At 35.4% G+C, this 13,339-nt stretch overlaps 1 protein-coding gene across 1 annotated transcript in view; it reads right to left on the bottom strand.

The window, feature by feature from the left end:
• The window catches only part of COL21A1 (collagen type XXI alpha 1 chain), a 90,482-nt gene that overhangs the window by 32,339 nt on the left and 44,804 nt on the right, over positions 1 to 13,339 (bottom strand). The window contains exons 11-17 of the mRNA XM_050316154.1: positions 12,354 to 12,407; positions 11,394 to 11,447; positions 8,878 to 8,931; positions 7,980 to 8,033; positions 7,038 to 7,091; positions 6,912 to 6,965; positions 3,018 to 3,071 (exon numbers count right to left, since the gene is read on the bottom strand). Of these exons, the coding sequence (XP_050172111.1) occupies positions 3,018 to 3,071; positions 6,912 to 6,965; positions 7,038 to 7,091; positions 7,980 to 8,033; positions 8,878 to 8,931; positions 11,394 to 11,447; positions 12,354 to 12,407 (378 nt within the window). The remainder of the gene's footprint in view (positions 1 to 3,017; positions 3,072 to 6,911; positions 6,966 to 7,037; positions 7,092 to 7,979; positions 8,034 to 8,877; positions 8,932 to 11,393; positions 11,448 to 12,353; positions 12,408 to 13,339) is intronic.

Raw genomic sequence — 13,339 nt, 5'->3', positions numbered from 1 at the left:
AAAAAAAAAAAAAAAGTGTATTGAAGTCATTTATCAAAACAGCTTGTCATCAGTAAGATAGATGACTAGCCACTAAACTATTCAAGTGACAGCACGGCCTTTTTTTTGTCATCAGCAAAATGAGCTTGATTACTACCTTTGCTAAATGCTGTCTAAATTATTCTGTTCACACTGTCATGTTACTCTTACACAGAGTGGGTGGAACTGGGATGGCCTGCTTAACTGAAGTTCCAAATAGTACTACTAGGGAAAACAACAACATGACTTGGAATTATTTACTTAGCTTTACAACCTACCTTTTCCTGTTTATAACTTTGGGGATTAAAAAGAGTAATAATATACCAGAAAGTATTCTGCCCAAAAAATAATCACACCTCTCAAAGACTACAGGAGTTCAGTTGGTGCTCCATCCTGATCAGCTGCCCCTTAGACGTTGTCTCAAGATGCATTCATTTCACAACCATGCTCTTCTTGCTTGCTAAAGCAAGAGGGATCATAAGATGGTTATTTCTTAAAATGGCTATTTCTAAAAAGATCAGCTCAGCAAATTAGGCTATGTCTAACACTAATGTGGCTGAATAGGAGAAACAGACTATCTGCATGTATGTTTCTGTGGGTGGGATATCCATGCAACCTGCTCAGCTATTCCAGGGCCACTAACCATGCATGTGGCTGGTTAGTGATACAGTCACACAGTTTCCACATTACTGTGGAATTCCAAGGCCTGTCTTGAGCTTAGGCAGCCTATTTGTCTATCACAGGGAGGGCAGAGGGCACAGTAGAATTCAATCCCTCTCTTCCACATCAGTGCCATAACTCTTAGGGTATCCCTCCAGAGAAGATCACACCAAATTCGACAGAAGAGAAGCACAGAGGAGTTGCTCACATGTTATGGGTCAATTCAACTTACATATTATATTCCTTAGTGTACACACTGGAGGAACAACAGGAACAATAGAAGCAGTAAGTTGCACAAGATATCCCCCATAGCCCTCAACAACCCATCCCACTTCCCAGTGTATGAAAGCCAATCACCCTCTTGAACAGGGGAGCCCATATATCCAACAGCTGAGGATAACTTGTTTTCCACAGCCCAACCATGCAGTTTTACCACAAAATTGCCACAGAGAAATGGCCTTTGCTCCACCCAGGCTCTAAATAGATGGGAGAACTATGTTTACACATGCAGTCTGGTGCTACACCAGCAACAGAGGAAGATGAGCAGGGCTGACTCAGTGTCTTACATCTCCTACTGTTTACCTTGAGGCAATTTCATGGTCAGCGTGTAGATGTTCTTCTCTTCAGAACCTCCATTGATTATAAATGAAGCATACAATGCAATCTGACTTGCCCTTTTAGGATTGTTTAAATCTTTTGTAGTTGCTTATACATTGGAAGTCTTCCTCTATATTACTTTTTGATTTTCAAAGACTTCTTAGTAATTTTTATGTCTTAGGTCTGCCACTTCACTTCTCCTTAAAGCAAAGTTATGGGACTTATGTATTTACATTGCTGTTTAAAATGTTATATTTTGAAGTATTTATATTAATTTTAAACCAAAATGTATTTCTTTAGTAGATACAGGTCATACTTAACCAATGCTATCAAATCAGAAAGAGGGTCAGAAATGCCTTTTCTTTTTTTTTTTTTTAATGAAAAGAGACAAAACAAGGCTAGAGACAATAACAGAGCTCATTTTTATCTCAACACATTTGTTATGGTGTACTAACCAAAAATATACCAAAACCCCTTCAGTTGTATTGTGTGATTTTTAATTTCAGTCTTTTTTACATATGATGATAGCACAGACTGTAAAAGGTTAAAACACCTCACAGTTACTTGGAGCAGAAAAAGGAGGAAAAAATAAGACCATGGGAGAAAATATTTGTGTTTTTCACTTAAACCAATCAAGTAGGAAGAAAGTATCTTGGGAACGATTTCCCAGTGCTTCACAATCTACTCATAGAGTTTCAGAAAGTTTTTTATGAATGCATATTAAATTTAAATGAAAGAGTTTGAGAATTTTTCGGTTGGAAGTGTTTTTCCTAGTTATCAAAACTCTCTACCAGCTCTCAGTACCATGTAACACATACTGCCTCTCTTTTATATTCAATACCACAACATTTCTGTTGAATGTATAAAGCTGTATCTCCTCCTCTTAAAATTCAAAATGTAGCAGTGTTTTACCAACTGAGCTCTGTTTACTGCTATTGGCCTGCAGAAGGATTACTGACGGTTTGAAGACAGCTGGCTGTCTCTCAGCACTCAAAGCTCTCAGTTATTTCTACAGATATCCTGGCTCATCTGCTTCAAGCAGCCTGCTGGCCTTAAAGAGAGGAACAAGGAAACAAGGAGGGCAAAACCAAGCTATCAGATACAAAGAGGAGGAAAAATAAGCTGCCCCGAGGAGCTGCCCAAATATCAGTAGAAGAACAGTCTTTGGAAATAAGCAAAACAAAACTGCAGCAACATGGCCCCCAGCTAAGCAAGAAGAACATACATACAGGTAATATGGACAGTATAACAAGATATAAGGAAGTAAAAGACCAATAAAACTGGACAAAGGAGAGGGGGAGGTAGACAGTGTAAAAAATAAACTTTATAAGTGCCACTAACGAGTGTATGGAAGAAGATAGACCATGTTGCAGAAATGAGAGTTAAAATCATCCAGAATCTTTTCTTGTGTAAGTAATTATTAAAATCCATCTATATCATAATATCAACAGGAAAGAAGTCAATAATGAGATAATTCTATAACATATATACACATAAGTATATATAAAAGCAATATAGTTAAGAATCCTTTCTTTTAAGGCATCTTTGACTTTAAGGGTTTCTTTGTTTCTTTTAATAAAATCAAATCTAAAGATGAACAGCAGAAAATGAACAAGCACAACCAATTCAAATCAATATGAATGAAACATGAAGTATAACAGCCATTAATTAAAAAAACCCTCAAAACCCGAAAAACCTAATAAATCAGTACATAAGGATATGTCAGAAATTTAATCACTTACAGGCTCTCCTTGATGTCCTTCTAGGCCTGGAGATCCAGGCTGTCCAACTTCTCCCTTTAAAATAATAAAAAAAATTTTTTTAAGAAAAAAATTTCCTTTGCATTATAAAAACAATTATTTCAAATAGTAAATTACTATTTTTAATATAAATATAAGTCAAATGACAAACAAATACACAAAATCAAGGCTTCACCAAATAAACATATCTTGAAAACAGTTTAAAACGCAGTAAGAAATGTTGTCAATCCAATATTCCCTCATGCTTTGTCCAACAGAGAGTTGCCATATATTTTGCAAAAAGAGATGAGAGACAATTGTCTTTTCAATCAGAACAGCAATTTCTGGTTGAAGAAATGCATAAAACATTAATAAACTGCTACTGTCTAATTGTTAGTACAACTAATATATGGACAAATATTTCAAAGGTCTTTAGAATACAGCAGTACCAGAAATTATCAAATTTTTATGACCTTACTCAAAATACTTATGATACTATTCTGACAACTTGAAGAACAATTCCAGAAATAAAAGCATATAAAACAAATTCAAAGATCAATTAAAATATATATAAAATAATCTAACAATAATTAAAATTATAAAGAGAGGACTCTAAGTAACAACGGGTAGCATCTGGGTTTCAAGCCATGCTTTTTTCACATTCTTTCCTGGAATGAATATTGTAAAAAAACAGGAAAGCTCCAACAGAAATTTCCTTTAAAGACAGCATGTTTGTTACTGCTCTGAATTTGATTATAGGCCCAGAATGAAACAATGTTTTATAGCAAGCAGATGTTGAAGTCAAGCTGACAAAATATTTCAATGAAGAATACAGCTTCTGTTAGCTATATTATAAAATGAATAAAAACTAATGAGTATGTCATATGTTTTTTACAATAATTTTTGTTTACAGAAAATGTCTTTCAGTTTAAATATACACACGTTCACACAACTAATATACTGAATTTTCTGTATATTTTTTACAAGCATAAAAACAGATCAAAGTACTCTCCAAATTCATCCTTTAGCAACATTATCAAAACATTCAAGCTTCACTCTAAATGGCCACCAGTGACAGGCAAAATTTTATGCTAACGTTACGTTGACTGTGACTTCTACCTGTCCATATTATCGAATAGCGTAGAAGAAAAAAATCAATACTTAATTATTTTTATATTTTTTTATTTCTATATATATATTTATTTTATATATATATTATTATTTATATATTTTTATTTTTATGTTCTATAGTATCAGAAAAGGAATTCCTCCAGCACTGATACCTCTGTGTGTGTGCGTGTGTAGATACATATATATAAAAGGGACAATTCGTTTGAGATAAATTTATGAAAGGTAGCTAAGCCCTTATCACAGACAACAGATGTCTAGTTTGGACAACTATTGGAGGACTGATTCAGCTGATCAGCTACCAGAAGCTGAATTCCACTGGCCACACACGGACATTTGGTCATATTTGAGATACCCAAGGGTGTCCTGTCTAGGATTCTACTTCCTAGAAAGGAAGGCTTTCCACAGGACTTATGTCATACTTTTCGGTTCCCTTAGGATGCTTTGGACACTAATACAGTTCAAATGCACCACAGGCTTTTTAAGTACACAACTAAATTGGTACCTATGAGTCTGCCTTCTTTGACACCTCTGGCATTACCACTTAGACCTGTATTGACTTCAATGGCAACACAGGTAGCTAGTGTATCCATGGACACAAACTTAGCTGAATGTTTTAAGAATGTCTGTTCAATTGTCGTTGCTGGACATATTTGCAAGAGTCAGAGATATGTTTTTATTCATAAAGACAATTTGTAGGCATGTATCAATGGGGCTTGAAGATGAAAATTAAATGAATGTAAGAGTATTTAAAACTAAATCAAGCAACAAATAAATTTCTTTAGTATTGTAGAAATAATCTGCTCTTGGTTGCTGAAGTTAACTTAAGAAAAATGGGCAATGAGAATTTTTTTTCCATAATTAAGATTTACAACTTTTACTAATGTATTTTAGTGTGGTAAATGTAAGGGCAGTTAAAAAATACAGGAGTACACATAAAATAAAATTACTCCATTATCTTTTACCACAGTCTCATTAGGCCTTCCAAGGAGAACAAATAAAATAGGAAATACTGAGTTTATCTGAGTTTAATACTTGAGTTTATTTATAAAAGTTAAATTTTATACATACTTTCTAAAGGCTGTTATTTTAGACGTGTTCTGCTAATAAATCTTTGAATTGCAGGATGCTCAGTTATACATGGAAGTTGGGCAATTTTCCTGATAACAGTGCTGTAGTGTTGCATGTAAGTGATAACTCATCCCTTTAGCTTCGAATTAAGACATCTACATATGCTATTCTATCCAAAGTTGTCTAGGGACATGTAAGGGCACTAAAACCCCATTACAGTGAACAAAGGCCTGATTTAGCTACCAAATCACAAATGATGGGTGCTAATTGAGGTGCTCCAGGGCAGCCAAAGCTTCTACACTGGGCTGGGAGGTACCACCTAGAGGAGACCTACGCCCTTCTAAAATGGCGCTTACACATCACCTGGGCTACGCAAAGAGAAGGAAATAGGACTGAAAACTTATTAGTGAGGTCACAAAAGTTGTAGCAGTTACCAGTCAGCAGCTTAGTGACTTTAGAAGTTGTATTTATTATATTTACTAAGAGTTTCACTCAGTTGTCACCACATAGATGTGGTGGAGTCTTTGCCTTCTCCAAATAAGGGTGAAAAATTTTTCACCTTGAAAACATTCAAGGACGGAACAAGGTGAACAGCTGTGCAGTCTCCACGGAGGTTACCAAGACCTAGCTGAGCAACCTGGTACGGATTCAGTGCTGTCCCATTTGTGAGCAGGAGGCTAGTCCATCAGATGACCAAAATTCCCCTCCAACCTGAGAGAATGAGCCTGGGATCCTACTGGATTCACCTTGTTGGCAGCTGCTGCCTGAAGGGTTTAGGTCTCTCATAGGTCTTGCACCGTATCCCCCTGCTGCAGCAGATGTCACAGATATGCCAACTGCATCCCCAACTGCTCTAGACAAGCATGGTCATGAAATGGAAAACTCAGATCTTCAACTAAAGCAACAGAAATTTAGACAAATGCACTTAAAAGTACACTTGTACTTTTTGACACTGAAGTAACATTACTCTGGAGCAGCCCTAAATACTTATCTTATTACTAAGAAAAATATTATAGGAAAAAAGCTGCTATTTAAAAGCTTCTTTAAGTCAATTCAACTGAACATTTGCATTGCATATTATTAATTTTTTCCCCCCTGTGAAAATAAAACTGATACGGTTAAAGTCCACCTTTTCACAAATTAGAAAAGTGCAAACAACAGTTTGTCAAGAAAAACATCCAGTGAGCTCACACACTGTGATACTGTATATAAATACCAGATCCTGTGGTCTTCTTTACAGTAGATAGATACTCAGTCAACTTGAAAAACTGTTCTAAATTCAATATAGAGGGCATTGCACAGTGAAGAGAATATGAACACAAACACCCAATACTGAAAGTGCTTTCCCCTAACTTTCCTGAAACTCCCTTCAAAAGCAATTATGTTCTACAGTGTATGCTTGTTTATAAATCTCATTAACAGATTCACAGATTTAGATAAACACAAAAGGAAAAGGAAGGCAAAGTATAAAAAAATCTCTAAGGATCATTAATACACTCTTAATAAAAGATTGTCCCTGCTCACAAAGCAACTGAAAAGAATGAAATCTGCTCACTGCTGCAGTAAACTTCTGCATTTCCTAGTACGACATGTTATTTTAATTTCCAGTTATTCTTCACAGAATAAACTGGGTGTATTTAGACCAATAGCAATGCTATTGAAGACTTTGGCAAGATATGAATATACATTTCTACCTACCTTGAAACCAGGACTTCCCGGTAATCCATCTTTCCCATTTCTGCCAGGGTCGCCCTGTAGGAACAGTTACCAGTGATCAGTAGGTGAATTAACAAGCAAAAGATAAATTGTCTTCACAAAACTTACTGATCGGCCAGGCATTCCTGGAAATCCTGTATCACCCTTCTCTCCTTTTGAACCCTGAGAAAAACAGCAAACGAAAAGTAAGTTATGCTGAACGTTTACGCTGCAAATTCAGTATATATAACCTATAATTAATGCATGCTATTTCTAATTTTGAAAATGTACAGGGAGATCTGTTTCTTTCTCAGTACAGGCAGCTGTCAATTAATAACTACCCCATTACAGAAACGTAAATATGTTTGAAAATATAGAAATGCTAACACAGACTCTCTTTCAAATTGCTTAAAACTCGACAGCCATAAACACATGAAGAAAATACAAAGGCAGATGAAAATGTAACTCAACTTTGGATGGCCAAAATATGCTCTCTGCTTTATAAAAATGATAGATTAAAATCTCTCTCTTCATGGCCACTATCAGCCTCACACCTTTCGTGTGCTCCTCTCCTCACTTCCCTTACTACTCTCCCTTGCTCCTGTTTGGTTTTACATACATTTCTGTGTATTAAAAAGTACAGACTTGTTTGCAATTACATACACTCCATACATGGTGTGTTACCCCACGGACACTCTTGTAAAGAACGGAGAGCTGTTGTGGACTGACCACCCCACCCTGTTCCCTATTCCCCATCCCATTAAGGATGGAAGTTGAGCCTGGGAAAAAGACTCAGCTGGGAGAGTGTTTTAGTTTTTGTCTTTGTTTCTCACTACCCAAATTTATTCTACTTGTCATTAAATTAAATTAATTTTCCCCAAATTGACAGTAACTGGCAGGTGATCTCCCTTATCTGGATCCACCAGCTTTTCCATCTTATTTTCTCCCACCGTACTGCTTAGAAGGAGGAATGAGAGAGTGGTTGGGGGGACATCAGGCAGCCAGCCAAGGTCACCCCATCACAGATACCAGTAACATTTTGCTTTAATTTGTAATTACAAGTTCACTTGCCTTTTTTCCATATATTCCTGGCTCTCCTTGATCTCCTTTAGGACCCCTTTCTCCCTAGACAAAAAGTGTGTGAACAAGTTAATTTTTAAAACAGAAGTAGTTATATAAAGATACATATATGAAGTATACACGTATAGCAGACTCAAAATAAAGCAGGTAGAGTTCCATAAAATATAAGAAATATGCCCAAGACAGTAAATGCAAATCCTGAATTTTCCAAGCTCTCCTAAGGGTAGAAGCCCAGAATGTCCAACACTGATGGTGAGGCAATCCACAGCTTGCAGGCTTAATGTTTCTACTTTTTATGGAAGGAACTTTGTGATTCTTGTTGCTTTAATATAGGTAGGAACCTAACTGAATATTCAGTTCCTTGAAATGTGCTGCACTTTTTTGAAGACCTTATTTGAAAAGTTTAAAACACAAAATTAGAAAAACTAAGAAATATATGCAGTTGAATACTAACATAGAAAAAACCCGACATTGTTGATACCGTTTTATGGAACACACACATGAAGTAAACCTGCTGGGATAGACCAGAACTATCCTTCAAAATGCTGTCACCCAAATTTAACACCTTAAAGAAAATCGTATAATTATTTTTATTTTTGACACATTATTTGTGATGAAGAAGGTTCTGAGTAGTAGTACAATCAAATTAATATAAAATCCCATAGAGCAGAATAAAAATGAAAAAACAAGTGGTTTCTTTTATTTGATAACTATGTAATGAAGTCACATGGCATGTATCTTCCCTAAATTTCAGCATCATATCCATTGATTTTATGTAGGTCATCAAATACACTAATAGTATTCTATACAGACTTATTTTTCCCCTGAATTAAACCACAGAGCAACTTGAAACACAGGAATATTGTAACAAGACATATTTCATTTCAACCTTTGGTGCTGGCATCCCATGTAATCCAGGAAAACCAGGTAGTCCACTGTCACCCTAAAAGAGTAAACATATTTTAAATTCTTGTATCTGAAAAATTGTAATGTACTATAGTAACATTCATATCCACATGATCAAGAAAGACTGGAAAGATGCCATGTACTACCATATCAACCTCATAATATTCTATGATGATTGGTGAGAGTTTGTTGATCTTCAAACAAGATTCAGTACATAAAAGAAAAAAACCCTAAAACAATAATTAAATTTTAGAATAAATTTGACTGTAATTTCTGAATAAATCTTATGGGGGTTCAAAAGTAGTAATTTAGCTTCAACAAGATGAAAAAAATCTTTGAAAATCTCTGTAGGAGCTGTGATAATTCTACCATCTATTCCTAATTCCCAAACAAGAAAACTCCATAAATCTGTAATGGCTTTGCTTCGACCTATTACTGAAACTATAAAAGACCTTATCAAATTTCTCACCAGCTTACTCTGGATGAGTGAAGTATTAAAAAAATAAGGAATTAAGTACCTTCTTTTAAAAACAAACAAAATAAAACTGAAACAGATCGATATAAAACAACTTTGGCACTCGGACAAATGAGTTCTCATTTCTGTGGAAGACAGAATACACTTTGGTAGAAGTAGTTGGCAACTGAAAAGATAAGGCAAATCATCAGTTCTTTTTATTGTTTTCAGAAGTGTTGGATATCAGGAATTCAGAACTTTTGCTGGTACTGTTGGTAGCGAAGATATTTAACTGACAATTTGTCTGCAAGCTCCTTTGAGCAATTACAACAAAAGGCTAAATTGTAACTTGTCAGTACCTGACTTGAAGCAATAAAACCAAGCTTTGTTGCTTGTTTTCAGTAGACAAGATCTACTTCACACAGGACAAACAGCCAATCACAAAATAATTTTTGGTCAAACAAAATGTTTTTTCTCTGTTAATTTCTAACTCTATACTAAACAATACAATTTAATTTGTTTTATCTATTTCAATCAAAAAGAAAGAACAGTAAACTATGCTTGGAAAGTTGTTCCATATAATATTTCAAGTTCTAAGACAAAGGTTAACCATGACAACATATCTCAGTGCTATTTATCAAAGCCATTCATGTCTAAGCACATATGGAGAGTTCTGTCATATATTCACAGAAGACAGAAACACAACCACACAAATGATAGCTTATGAGTTATGCTATCAAAATATCTCTTAACAAATAAATACTGAAAACAGGTGGGACAGAGTTCAAAAAATTAGCAAAGCTTATAAAATAAACACTTTGTGCATCCACTGCTTCTTAATGAATACGATTGGAGTTTCAATTTCTACTCAGAAATGATGAGTCAATTACTGGATAAACTAAAACACTTGGAAATGGAAACAGTTTTAAATTAGTTGCTACAGAAACTTTACAAGTAATGGGATGAAATTAAGAGATGAAAATTTGGGTTGAATCTCCAGGAAAAAAATTCTAATGGCAAGACCTATTTTACAATGGAAAAGTTTTCTGAAACAGTGGTGGAAGCCCTATTTCTTGGCACATTTTAAACAAGGCTGGACTGAGCAATAGGAAATATTCTATCTGTCTCAACACTGCACTGCCAGGAGAATAGATTTTTTCATCAGCAGTATCTTATGGTCCAATACTGACTGATTGATTAGATTAACATCAAAAATCAATTAGATTGAGATGACTAAAGCACAGAAAACATAAGCACATTTTTCAGCCCTAATCATGCATTTGAGAATTCTGCTGGACAACAATGAATTTAAGGACTTGGTTTTTTTACTGGGAACTTCAGAAAGAAATTCTAAGACCTGTTGGGGAAACAAGTGTTTGTTTTACAGAAAAGGCTTTTAAGTTTTAATAAACCAAAACCAAAATAATTTTTATCACATTCAACTTAAAACTTTTCTAAACATAGGACAAAAATCTGTGCATGGATATTTACATACCAGTGAAACTTGGCAATGCCAATGGCCAGTTTATTCTTTGTGCATACAGAAGATGCAGAGTCAAGTTTATCCTGACTATCAGAAAGGAGTTATATATAAGCTTCCACATCTGTCTGTAGCTCCAAGCTACTGGCTACACCTCAGCTAGAATTTTCCACAAAAAGCTTTGGTTTCAATTAGTCAGTGTTTTCTGATAAAAAGTGCCATCGAAAAATTCCTACCTAGGTCATCTGGATGCTTACTTAAAGAGAAAAAGGGTGAAAAGAGTTAAAAAGAAACCATGCTGACAGAAGTCTGTATTGTGCTTCCAGGTATCCAGACTTAGGTATGCTTTCTAAATATATGTTATTCAGTCCAATAAAGTTGCTACTGGCAGTGCTAAAGCCTATATGACCTTTATTAAACAAAGCAGACCAGATTCAGAATTTAAATTTAGGATTCTTAATCCTTCCTTATTGCCCTTCTAATAAGCAATTCTCAGAGAAGCTTCATCTGAAAATACCGATACTATTAGTTGATACTATTACTCTTGTTTGGGTTTTTTTTTTACCTTTGCCCCATCTTGTCCTGGCTCTCCCTTGATACCTGGCAAGCCACGGGGTCCCTAAAGTGGGAAAAAAATGAAAACCAGCTCAAATACTAATTCAATCTGATATAGAATAAGACACAGAAATGTAATACAACACGATCCAGACACCAGTGTGTCAGCTGGCTGATTACAACATTTTTGTAATTGGACACAAAGGCAGAACCAAGCATGAAGTGCATCCAGCATGTATGACTATGGCACGCCATCATAATCTATGGCTCAGGAGTAATGAAACTATTTTTGTTCTAATCAAGGACAAAAAGAATGTCACAGAGGCTGTACTAGCCCAGTGATGTCCCCTTCAAATGTCCATCAGACAGCCTTCACGTATGCCATGTTGCAGGCTTGCTCCTGGCCCCAGCATTCTCTCAGATGTTTAATTCAACAAATTATTAAGTCCTTTACTATCAGCCAGACTGGATCATGTCACAAGTAAAATACAGCACTGGTTTCCAACAACTGTCTCAGTAAGGACTACTAAATTGATACAACAAAGAAAGATAATTAGTTCTCCTCCATCAGACTGGGCTTTATCTGAAACTTTGTTTTTGGACATGTGCATTGAGGGTAATCCGTCTCCATGACAAGACTCCAGATCACTGTTAGTGATTCATAGAAAAATTGAAGGACCTACTCTTTGGCTTCTGGACCAGGACAAAAATGTCTAAGCTGCAGCTGAGTCCATCTTCTACAGGTCTTACCTAGCACTGCTTAAATTTGCCAGTCTAATTGTCAGCCTACCTTCAAACCCCAGAGCCATGTGAATTCCAAACCAATTCACCCATGGATGGCCCCTGATTTCATAACATCACGTGAGCCCTTTTCGATCCCCAACCTCAATTCACAATGGATATTGAGAGGGACTTGGCAGGATTTTTCTCAGATCTAGTCTCAAAATCTATGAATGAAACAGAAACTTACTTGAATCCCCGGAGTTCCTGGGATACCTGGAGTTCCTGCTGATCCCTGATATCCCTAAGGAAAAGAACCAAAACTCATGACTTTTCAAAAAATCAAATATAAAAATTTCAAAACACCTATTTAAAGAAAAAACAATCCTCCTGCTCACCAGAGAACTGTTGTCACAGCCCTGTCATTGTAGGGCACAAAATTTTAGCAACTGCTACCACAATCATACGTTTGGGATTTACACTTCAGATACGGATATGAAAGCTTTTGAAAGCTGAAGTTCCAGTCTCCAGACTTTAGTTAAAATCAGTTATTTTAGAATTGTTACACTAAAGCATAACAAACACATTGTTTTATTTTCAACTGGGGGGAAAAAAGAGAAAAGAAATTAATCCACATATGTTGACACATTTTTTCTCTCTCTCTCAAGAAAAATAGCTGAAAATGTCAGGACTTTTAAAGGCTCATTCCTAGTTGCAGAAATAAGCTTTAACAAATAAGGTATGTTCTTATGCAGCTAATACATTATGCAGCTAGTTTTGTAATATCTCTAAATAATAAAAATTCCATTCTAAATACTAAGCACTTAGCTATGAACTTGAAGGTATATAACAGACTATGCAAATACAAGAAATAATTAGAATGACCGTGACTATGAAAAGAAATACTAAATAATTCATAAGCTGAAAGAGAATTTCAGGAATGCTTTACTAGAAATCAACATTGGCAGAACAAGAAAACCTCTACAGAATCCAAGCTCTATGTCTAAGTTTTGGTAGATTTGATTCAGTTACTACAGCAAAGATAGCCAGCTATTATGCAAAATGAACAAGTGCTTTAAAGAATCTTTAAGAGAGGAAAGTTACTGAAGAATAAAAATTTCACATAGCTCCATTAAAAACATGTCATTCCAATGGAGAAAATGAGCTACCAAGAGGGATTTTTATGAGAAAACATTCAAAATAAGAGGAGAAATTGCTCTATTAAACTCTGAGGCT

This window comes from Myiozetetes cayanensis, unplaced genomic scaffold (assembly GCF_022539395.1).
Source record: "Myiozetetes cayanensis isolate MyiCay16 unplaced genomic scaffold, myiCay2020 scf2-11, whole genome shotgun sequence".
In the NCBI taxonomy this organism is placed as follows: Eukaryota; Metazoa; Chordata; class Aves; order Passeriformes; family Tyrannidae; genus Myiozetetes; species Myiozetetes cayanensis.
Note: the sequence above shows the minus strand (reverse complement) of the source record. Positions and strands in the feature narration are given on the sequence as shown.